This window comes from Lepisma saccharinum, chromosome 1 (assembly GCF_977018435.1).
Source record: "Lepisma saccharinum chromosome 1, izLepSacc3.1, whole genome shotgun sequence".
NCBI classification, from domain to species: Eukaryota; Metazoa; Arthropoda; class Insecta; order Zygentoma; family Lepismatidae; genus Lepisma; species Lepisma saccharinum.
Window position 1 is genome coordinate 88,102,685 of NC_139229.1, and position 12,017 is coordinate 88,114,701.

The 12,017-nt window shown below is 37.7% G+C and overlaps 1 protein-coding gene across 5 annotated transcripts in view; it reads left to right on the forward strand.

Annotated features, from left to right (window-relative positions):
• The window catches only part of shop (sulfite oxidase), a 478,673-nt gene extending 467,757 nt beyond the window's left edge, over nucleotides 1-10,916 (forward strand). For all 5 annotated transcript variants that reach the window (XM_083134364.1, XM_083134345.1, XM_083134382.1 and 2 more), the window contains 2 exons: nucleotides 6,304-6,476; nucleotides 9,135-10,916. In XM_083134364.1, the coding sequence (XP_082990490.1) occupies nucleotides 6,304-6,476; nucleotides 9,135-9,266 (305 nt within the window). In that variant the 3' untranslated portion in view covers nucleotides 9,267-10,916. The remainder of the gene's footprint in view (nucleotides 1-6,303; nucleotides 6,477-9,134) is intronic.
• The last annotated feature ends 1,101 nt before the right edge of the window (nucleotides 10,917-12,017 follow it).

Sequence of the window (12,017 nt, forward strand, 5' to 3'; positions counted from 1 at the left end):
AAGCAAAAATCAGGAAGCGAACACGAAGGCATGGAAATTCAAGGAGCGGGCCAGATGAGTCGCCGCCAACAACTCAGCGATCAGCAATGACTGGAACTCCAAGGATGGCAGACCTTAATTCCTTGTCGAAGTTCAAGGGAGACCTGGAAGCCCAGAATGCTGAGCAATACTTAAAAGAACTTAATATCAATTTTGATTTAATGCAGATTCCATACGAATACCGATTGGAAATTATTCCTCGGCTTTTCAGGGGCCAGGCTGAGCATTGGTTTCGAGCAAACCAGTTAGAGTTCAGTCCTATTCTGATTTCTGCCGTTGTTTTCGCAAACAATATGCTTCAGAAGAGGCCAAAGAGAGGCAGCTGACAGCAGTGAGATCTCGCCGATACTTAAAGCAGTCCGGTATGAGCATGGAGGAATATGCCTGGTCTATTTACTCAGCCTACCGCAATCTGTCTGCCCATTACATAGAACCTGAGATTGTGAATTTAATCATCTCCCAGCTTCCATATAGAGCTCGCAGTCTGAGTCTAGCTAATTCTCCTCAAACTGTACGGCAGCTAGCCGACTTTCTGAAAAGGTTCGAGGTGCTTGAAGAGCAGGACAGTTGGAAGCCTGTGTGGAATAGGGAAGGTGCAGGCCAGGGAAATGCTCCCAGACAAAATAGAATTGGAAACCAACAACCCAGAGTCAGACAAGTTATGCAGAACCAGAGGAATGGATATTCCAATTACAACAGACGACGTAATCCTCAGATAAGAAATGGCAGGAACAACTACGCACGTGGGCCGCGTCGTTCCAGATCTGATCCAGAAGACCATTCTCGTGACTCTTCACGTAACGCCTCTGAACCCAGTAACTTCAGAGCGACGGCGCCTCCGTTTGAACCTTCTGCTTCACGTTTGACGAACGAGCAACGTCAAAGCGTCGACATAACCAGAGACTTTTGTTGGGCACCATCGACTAGTGCTAATCCGAGTGGTATGCAGTCGGATTTAGCCAGTCGCCCAACGTGAATTCTTCGTTCCCGATCACGGTTGGGCTAAAATGTTGGACTTCTCTGGGAACCGATGACAGCGTTATAAATAGTGAAGATAATCATCTTTTTGTTGTGCTGACTCTCAATGAAGGAGAACAAAGTTTAGATAGAGCACTACAACAGGCAGTTAGAAAGGAACATTTACCCAGGGCTCCGTTAATTAAAGCAACTGTAACAGGCGTCGATTTTATTTGTGTTCTGGACACTGGCAGCGAATGTAATCTCATGAGCTACGCCATTTGGAAGAGGATTAAAGAGAAGCTGCCGTCATTGCAGTTACAAACATGTCCAGATGTTAGGCTGACTGATTTCACTGGGAGAAACAAAACTAGAGTTGTAGGATGTAGACAAGTATATCTAGAGATTGCTGGAAGAAATTTATTGGAGGACATGTTTGTCTTGAAGGGTCTCGAAGCTGACTTTATTTTGGGCTACCCACTCCTCAGGAAATATGAAGCAGGAATTGACCTACAGCGCGAGAAGTTATCCCTCACTGTAGACGGAGTTCCGGTAGAGCAGGACCTCGTGAATAATGGATCTTCGAAAGGGACGTATGTAAGAAATGTCCGTGAAGATTCCCATGTCGATCAGTGGACGGCTAGTCCTGACGACATTCTGCAGAAGGTCAATGCGAATGAGATTTTATGCGAAAGGGGTAGAAGCCAATTGAAAGAAGTCTTATTGAAGCATAGAGATGTATTTTCCGAGAGACCAGGTACTATTAAAAACTTCCAGTGTGAGATTGAACTCACCACCACAGAACCTGTGTATCGATCTCCATATCCCATACCTATAGGAAAAAGGAAACTCCTGGAGGAAGAATTAGAAAAGTGGAGACAATGGGGTGTTATAATGCCTTGTAATTCCCCTTACTTGAACCCTTTAATTGTAGTCGACAAGCCTGACGGTACAGTATGCCCATGCATTGACTTCAGAAATTTGAATAAAATTGTACGTGTTCCACGAAATTCAGTTGAGCCCATTTCGGATGCCTTACAAAAATTTAAAGGTGCTCGTTATTTTACAAATCTGGATCTGGCTTCTGGATATTTACAGATCCCTGTAAAAACTGACTGCCAACCATGTACTGCCTTCTCCTATCTTCTCCTATAAAGGACGTCAGTGGATGTTTGCTCGAATGCCTTTTGGTATCTCTAGTGCTGTGTCAATTTTCATAGCTGCCATGCATGCTGTATTTGGTCCTGAAACCGCAGAGTATCTAACTCAATATATGGATGACTTGCTGATTTTCAACAAGGAACTCTCCAAGCATCTCAAACATCTGGACGAAGTGTTGCAGCGACTCCAAGAAGTGGGCATGACTGTAAAGCTGCGAAAGTGTGAATTTGTCAAAAAGGAAATCACCTACTTGGGTCACGTTGTTTCTGGAGATGCGATCAAAATCCAACCAGACAAAAATTCAGCCGTTAAGTTATTTCCTAAACATAAAACTAGAAAGGATGTTCGGAAATTTCTTGGCCTCGCCAACTGGAGGCGGAAGTTCATTGAAAATTTTGCAGCTAAATCTGAACCGCTCACCAAGCTGTTAGGTAAAAATCAATGTTGGATTTGGGGAGACGAGGAAGAACAAAGTTTCCAGCTACTGAAGAATGAACTTGTAAGAGATGCTGAATTAGCACAGCCTGATTTTGAACAGGAATTCTGTATCCAATGTGATGCTTCTGGGAAAGGAGTAGTATTCTTTTCCAAATGGATGGTGAAGAGAGAAAGGTCATTCAGTATGCAAGCCGAAAACTGAAGGAGAACGAACGCCATTACTCCATCCATGAGTTAGAATGTTTGGCCATAATCTTTGGAGTTGAGAAGTACGCTGTTTATTTGAAAGGTAGGCCCTTCACTATCTACAGTGATCATAAAGGGTTGGTATGGTTACAAGACGCCCGTAACTGGAACAGTCGGTTGACTCGCTGGTCTTTAAAACTCCAACAGTACCAGTATAAAATAGTATACGTCTCTGGTCGCCAAAACGATCTGGCAGATATTTTATCTCGGTATCCTGCTAATGATATACCCCAGATTCATCCTGAAAATAGCCAGCAGACATTCCGAATAAACTACCTGTGGGCCGAAAGAGGAGAAATAGATGACGTCGACAAGTGGAGAGAGGCACAATCGGAAGATGAATTCTGCAAAAATTTACTCCAATCTCTAAATTCTCAGGAACCTAACCTCAGATTGCATCGTTCCTATCACATTCAAGAAGGAACTTTATTTAAGAGAGGATCAGACAATCAGTCCCTTTGGAAATTGTGTGTTCCGGTGGTAATGAAGCAACCTCTCTTGAAAGTAATTCATGATGAAGCTGGACATTTTGGAGTATCCAAGACATTGAAGCGACTTGCAGTACGATACTTCTGGAAAGGCATGAAGGATGACGTGATACAGTACATCCGAGATTGTGAAATTTGTGCCCAGAGTAAACCAGACAAATTGGGGATACTCAAAGAGACCCTTCATATCAGTCCCAAGCAACCTCATGAGATGCTTTCTCTGGACTTGATTGGGAAGCTTCCTCGGTCTAATGGATACCAGTACATCTTGAGCCTTATTGATGTGGGTACACGTTTTGTCTCCGCATATGCTTTACGGACTGCCAGCACCACAGAAATTATAAACACGCTTCAGAGAGGATATTTTGCTCACTATCCAAACGTTACGTTTACCCTGAGCGACAGAGGAGCTCAGTTTACCTCTAAGCAGTGGCACGAATTTACCAAAAAGCTTGGTATTCATCACGTTTGCACAACAGCTTACAATCCAAAGGGGAACATGGTAGAACGAGCAAATCAAGAGATAGTCAGATTACTTCGTTTATTTTGTTATCGAGAACATCAGACTTGGTCTCGATACATATCAAAAGTTGTTTGGTTAATTAATTATTCCATTTCTGAGACTACTGGATATTCACCTGCTGAACTATTCTTCAATCAACCTATACCCAGAGAGATCCTAACCCATCTCAATTGGCCCGAACGGGAAGAAGCCCAACCGGATTGGAAGTCCAAATTATTCTTAGCCCAAGTCAGGGAGAAGAAGAAGCTGTCGAAGAATTTAAAACAGAAGGGAAACTCCAAGACAGTGACAGTTGGAGACTTCGTGATGGTTAAAAACCATTCCTTAAGCTCCTCACTAGATAGGACCATTCAAAAGTTATTTATGTTGTGGATAGGACCTTATCTAGTGGACAAAGTGGAAAATAATGTTGTGACATTGCTAATTCCAAGGACTAAAGAATTATATAATAAGGTTAACTTGGATAACATAAAACTGGTGCGTTTTTCGGAGGATAAAAAGAAAGAATTTGTACTTTAAAACTAAGTTTCCTCCAGGTAGATAACTTCCTTCCTGAAACTTAGTTTCCGAAAGGAAGGGGCAGATGATATGATCCACATTTTTATGTGACGTCACCAGTAGAAGATATGTCACTAATGTATTTATTTTTGTAAAAGAAAGGGTAATTTCTTTGTTATTATATGTAATATTGCACCCTGTTTGTAATATATATCTTTTGTTTAATGTTTATTGTATTTTATGCTCTGTTTAATGTATCTTCATGTTTGCAAGAGTGCACTATACGAATTTGTATTTCTAAAGATGTATAGATGTCAGTTTTGTTGATAGTATCCTTTTGTAGATAGTGAATGATTCATCTGTACTTTAATCTGTGTTCTCGAAAAGAGTATAAAAGCGAGGATATCGCGTAAGAATCATCACACTTTTTCGCCACGGATCGACGAAGATTTTAAACTTAAAAAGAACTCCTCGGTGGTGTGCATACATCTTGGTATGGTAGTTCGGGGTGCAAGCTAGGCCTATGTGAACATAGGTACGCCGATAGCCATGCATTGATGATATGCACAATACTGCAACCATTCTACGTCAAATAATAAAGTTAGCCTAAAGATTAATTTGGAAATAAAAGGCTAAAGAGCAAATATTGGCTCAGTTATCATTGCATATCTCTTGGTGTGGTAGTTCGGGGTGCAAGCTAGGTCTATGTGATCATAGGCTTGCCGATAGCCACGCATTGAGTTTTATGCGTTTTAATTGAGTCAATTCATCGACAAAGCGAAATCCTCGCCTTCGTCTCAAGTATAGTTGCATTATAATTGCAATAAATAAAGAATAAAACTTTTCAGTTTATACATACGGCAGTAATGTGGTTTTATTTCTCTGTGCTGTGAATATTGTCTTTGCCTAACACTATCCCTGTACCTGAGAGGAGTCTGTGTACTTCACCGAGTCTCATCGTTCACCGCTGAGTATTATTAAGTTAATATTAATAGTAAAATAATACGACGCGTACATACATAAGTTAGTTTAGAACGTGTCAACGTAAGGTCTGGTGACCTTGCAGACCAAGGTATCGATCAATTTTTCCTGCATCGACACCATTTTGGAATCACGTGATCGCCTCCGCACACATCATTCAACAGTGTGGGCAGAATAAAATTTAAAATTGTCCTCTGTGCAAAAATAACAAATATTTTATTGTAATAAACCTTTTACTTCAAAGTTATAGCTTTTTAGAATCCTGCAGGACTTTTAAAAGACACTGTATACATTATCAGAGGCCAAACCCGTAAGTGTCAGGGTGATATTAATTATAGACGCAAATGAACCATTGAATTTCTCTTCATGAAATATTTAACATTTTATGCAGTATCAGTAGTACATTATTACTTATTGATATTAGTGAATTTTCAGGGTGTTTAAAATTTCGTAAAAACAAAATTCCCTGACTTTTCCAGGTTTCCCAGAATAAGAACCAACCAAATCATTACAGTGGCATATGCTGGTTCTAACGAGTGGGTAATCTCCGACCCTTGATCCTCAAACTCCAAAAGTTTCCATGCAATTTATGTCAGGATCCATATTGGATTTAGGAATATTGTGTCGGAATGTTTATCTTATTGCTACAACCACAATCAATTAATTCTCGTTATTGCAGTTTAATATACATGTAGAATTTCAAATAATAAAACAAGACAGTATTATAAAGCTATAAAAAACAACCTGTGAAATATAAAATGAAAGACGTGCACTAGTGAAATAAAAACCCGCAATATTAATTTAAGTGCAAAATTCAACTTACTCCAGGACCCGATTACTTGTGCCGTACCACATCCAAAGCACGCTGTTTGTCCAGTTGCACGGCCAATACCCATACAGTACCAATTAATCTGTCCCATCCCTAATTATTATTATGACAAAATAAAATATTTCTTTTCTCTTCATGTACAGGTTATGCTTGGTCTGGAGGTGGAAGAAAAATTGTCCGTGTTGACATAACAGCGAACCAAGGAAAATCGTGGCAGGAAGCAGAGCTTATAAACCAAGACCATTCAAAAGCTCCTCGTCACTGGGCATGGACTCTGTGGGAAGCAAGAATATCCATTCCAAAAGGCATCCGTGAGGTGACTATCAGTTTTAAAAATTATCAAATTGATATTAATCATGTATAGACTTAGTATTGTGTGAAGCATGATTATTATTTTTTCTTTTTACTAATTTAAATTTCTAAAACTTAAAGTCTTTAGTAAGTGTATAAATTAGAGCTGAGCCGATACCGATACTTGTATAATTCCAGTATAAAAAAATAAAGGCTATGTACTAACTCGTCACATCACTAGGCACGTATTTAGAAATATATAATTTGGGGAGCCGATACGAGCCAAGTGTGTCAGAAATATAATAATAAAATTGTTTCTATTTAATACGTTAATATAATTATTTGTAATAATGTGAAAATTAATTAATTAGTACTTGATTTCTCTGATGCATATGGAGTATTGTTGTACTAAGAAACGGAGATGATAAGACAACGTTAATACTGATTTTGTTCTTTCTGTCTTGACTAAAAAATATTGTTATTACATAAATAGTAAAAAGATGCTATAAAATCAAGAGATAAAACAGCAAATATTCATCATCTAGCTTACGTGTAGTTAAGACCGCTAAAATTTGTGTAAAAACAACAGCCATGGCAAGGAAATTTATGTGAAAGAAGAAAAAATTAAATATTTATTGAATAACAAAAAGAATGATGGTATGTCCATTTGATGAAAAGCAAAGTTCATGATAATCAATAGATTGCGGGTTCGATACTCAGTGGAGGCACATAGTGGTTCAAGTCTCATTTTAAAATGTAGGTCCAGTCCCGATTAGCTTATCTTTCTTAGTACTGTCATTCAAAGCCGTATGTTCCTAATCTAATCTCGGCGGAAATTATTGAATGATTTGCTTTATTTTACTTTGCTTTTTGTGCCACTTTTGGCTAATTTGCCAAGATGGGGATGAGTGATGAATGGACGCTCATAAACATCCATCCCAGGCCGGGATTCGAACCTGGGACCCCTGGTGTTGTAGCACGATGTAAATAGCCATCATTGGCCGATACCGGCAGTCACACAAAAGACAGAAGTGAAGAAAATATTTATAAATTGCTGATTCCTCTTCCTGCTTGAACGTAGATAAACAAAGCTAATTTCACAGTGACCTTCACCCCTCTTTTCCAAGAACTCCGCAACTAACTGCATTAGTGCGACGGGAGGTTAGAAACATCCACCCATCTTACGACCACGATCTTCAAGCAAGAATTGGCAAGGAATGGTTTATTTCCTACAGCGTTAACTAAGAAGTTCCATGCCTTCATGGCCAGGTTTGGGTTCAGTTTTCACTTACCCATGCCTTTGATCTTGCCATCTGCTTCCCAGGAGGGTGGGGTTTTATCCAGTGTTTCTAGGAAAATGTATGGAACTTCCTGTGCTGATCTCCCAATCTGTCACAAGGAAGGGTGAACGAACTTTTAAAAAGGACAAAGGTTGAGACAAGCTGTTGCCTTTGCCCGCTCTTCTAGCCACTGAAAATCTTTGGTATCTGTAAAATAAAATATGTCTCTTCTTTTTCAAAGGCAGTTACCTGATTCAGGGTTCCCGCACACATGGGAATTTGAAAAAAATATAAATCTCATGAAAAATTCACCTAATTCATCAGAAGTCACATTGAAGTACAGCTGAAGGACTAAAATGTGCTGCTGCCTGTGGATAATAATAATTACAACTAATTAATACTACTAATAAATATAACTTCGTTAATTTGCATGTTTATTTTGCATTACAGATTGATATTGTGTCTATTTGTGAAGTTCTGTATGCCAAAAGTGTTCAAATATTTATTAGTTATATGATGTTGAGTGAGTTGGTGTTTTAAATCCACTTTATGCACAGTAAGGCTAATTGGGACTGGACCTACAGTTTAAAGTGGGATCCGAACCACTATGTGTGTCTAAGTTATATGATGTGTTTGAAATTTTACTTTATGCACTGTAATACAGGTTCATAAAGCATTCAAGGCCCACAAAAACCTGTAACCTTTGTCCTTAATTACATGCACAGAGATGCAATGTCATATATTCTTGGATTAGTTTTGTTATTGGTATCAGAAAGTGAACTGATAATGAAATTTTGGCCAATACCGATATAAAATTTATCGATACAGATAACAGATATTCTACCAAACCGATATAAAATTCCAAATGGTCATTGAAGTACCTGAATGTTTCATTGATCTCCTTAAAAAATATGTGTTTCGAGGTGACTGCATGGAGATTATCCATAAAAGTTATAACAAAATGGTACAATTTTGCACTAAATTATAAGGTATTTATATATATATATCGGATCGGTAAATTATGGTAATTTTGCCAATAAACTGATATGGCTATATCAGCCGATTGATAAGAGTACTGATTAATGTCCCATCCCTAATTTACTGGTACCGATATTCTACTGATACAATCAAAAGTTGCAACTATTTCTTGAAGAACATTAATAGTTCATTCACCTCTTTAATTAATGCTTGTATCAAAGTGATTGAAAATGCATTGCAAATGGATTTTTCCTTCAAAAACAAACTGTGTATTTAAATGACTTTGCCTGATTTTTTGCTGTCCCTGTTTTACCTGTGTGTAAATTACCAAAACAGTCATTTCTTTTTTAAAATAAAATAAAAAAATTGTGCAAAATCTTTCTGATTTGCTCCTTATGCTCAAATTTCCTTGTGTATATTAACAGGTGGAGTTCTGGGCAAAAGCTGTTGATTCTTCATACAATACACAACCAGAATCGTTCAAGAACATATGGAACCTTCGAGGGGTGTTGAGTAATGCCTACCATCGTGTAAAAGTTAAAATTCAGAGGATTTGAATCCAAGAAAACTGAATATAAAGGATGCAGTGTGTGTATGTATGTCGGAGCTCATTGTGTGAGGACATGAGTGGTGGTTATTGTTAGTTTTAATGTCATATCTGGTGATTATATAATGTTGCATGTCAAAGAATGAAGTACAATCGCCATTGGTGACTTATTGTTAATTTTTTATATCTTTGTGGGGGTGATTACCACCTTAATACGTAAAATGGCCATGAGTAGGCTGTGGCATGTCTAGGATTTTTGAAAGGGGAGGGTAAAGACCTCCACTGGTATCACTGAGTGCACAGAATGCTAAATATTTGTACTGATTTTTTTTTTTAAAGGGGTAATATGTAAAGTGATTAGTGAAATCTGTGATACATACATTTATGTAATAGACTGTTATAATTATAAATAAAATAAAATGTAACTTATTTTTACTTATGTTCAGTGAGTATGTGTTGAGTAATTGATGTTTGAAGGACCACTGTCCTCTTCTTCAGGTCGGTTAATCGGCATATAAGATAAGGGATATATAAGATTAAATGCCAATGCAAAAAAAGAATACATTGGACAAACCGGCAGAAGTATGGGTATACGTTGGAAAGAACACGATAAGGATATCAGGGAAGGGAATCCCAGAACTGGATTATCTGACCATGTTTTGGAAGAAGAGCATAAAATTGAAGGATGGGAAGTCCTTAGGGAGGAGGATAAACAACTTAGAAGAAATGTATACGAAGCATCATATATATGTAGGAATAGAGAAAATAAACTTAATAGAGGAGACTGTAACATTGATGAACTCTGTATAGGAATGATGAAAAAATGGGAAAAGCAGGAATATGAGGAAATCAGATTCAAGGTTACTCCAGACATAGAGGGTGAAGCTCGAGTCATGCGATTTCACTTTGGATATGATGTAACGCAGAGGGGAAAAAGGAGGGGGGAGATCTAACTCGCTTACGACCTCCTGCATTCGCAAGGAAGCCATTGACTGTCGACATGTGAGCGACAAATGGCCAGAGGGATTATTTTTTAATAAGTCGTAACAGAGGGGTTTAAATTGATTTTAATAGTAGGAAAGTTTTAGTGTTTTTTTTTTTTTTTAAAAAAAAGGACACGTCAGTTGTCATGGAATCCCAATATTTTATCCTATCCATGTAAACCTAATCCTTGCCATCGACGAAGCTTCGTGGGCAACCGTGATGCCGATTAACCGACCTTAAGAAGAGGACAGTGGTCCTTGACGCATTGTCAATTACTCAACACATACGCACTGAACATAAGTAAATATAAGTTATATTTTATTTTATTTATAGTACATAAAGTGAGTAAGTCGCACGTAACCTGAAAAATGAAGACTGTTATAAGCAGGGTTGTATCTAAATATGTGAGGGGCATTGTTAAAATATGGTTTGTCAGATGAACTCAGTATAATTCATAGTTTTAGTGGAATAAGATTAGCTGTTTATTTTATGGCCAGTGCTTCAGTGTGTGGGTAAGGTGCAAATGATGTGAGAAGCATACTTGTACATCATTGGTTGGATTGTGGACTTTTCACTTTCCTAATTTTGTTGTAATTTTAACGTGTTTTTTTTATATGGCTTGTAATTTTATATGATTTATTTACCTTCTACAGTAAGTAAAAGTTTTTGTTATAATTCACATGCATTTGTACTTGACTTTGTACATCATATCTTTGAATTGTTTTAAAGTCCACTTTATGGACAGATAAACTAATTGGACCTGAAGCTACAGTTTGAAATAGGATCCAAACCACTGTGCAATGTGCCTCCACTGGGTGTCAAGCCTGGGACCGGCTTTATTTTAAGGCAATGTTGTTACCACTATGCCATCAGGGAAGTCATCAAGATCATATGATTTAAAGACTAGATACATTGTGAAATCTGAAAAAATGGTAAATATTTTATTAATTTTATATAAAGCATAACTGACGTCTTGTGCTAAAATTTTTACATAGGTAATGTTTACTTTTTGGTACAGACCTTTCCTTCCACAAACTTTGATGTTGTGCAGCTTCCTCAGAAGGTCTGACAAAATTAAGTTAAAGGTAGTCAGAAGTTAAAATCGAGGTAGCAGATGCAGTGTCAATTTTGTTCAGCCTCCTGAAAAAGCCACGAAAATGTAAAGGTTTGACAACATACAGGTGTGTGCAACTAACATTACTAATGCATTTTATTCATGCTCAAACACTTGGAGATGCACAGATCATTCCAGAACATATGGAACCTTTAAGGAAATATTAAGTTAGGACCTTTGGCTGACCCCAGTGAAGCACTTTTTGAAATTTCCTCTTCTTTCGAAAAACTGCCGATATTCCAAATTCTGAAAACATTCTTCTAGAGCAGCGGTTCTCAACCTTTGTGACACTGTGGCCGGGAAAATTAGTTATTTTTTAAAAAAGTTTTTTTTTAACAATTTTACTTGTGAATACTTTTCAAATTCTTTACCTTTATACATTAATTAAAATGTACAATTGATTGATTGAGTTGATGTTTTAAGTCCACTTTATGCACAGTAAGGCTAATCTGGATTGGACCTACAGTTTAAAGTGGGATCTGAACCACTATGTGCCTCCACCAGGTATCGAACAAAATGTACAATTATTATGTCTAATCTTCTTTACACAGTCGTACATAAGGGAAGGGTTTTACAAGTCCAAACTCTTTCCAGAATTTAGTAAACATTTTGCACTAACTGTATAATCAAATAAACAACATTTCAAAATTAGTAAACACTAGG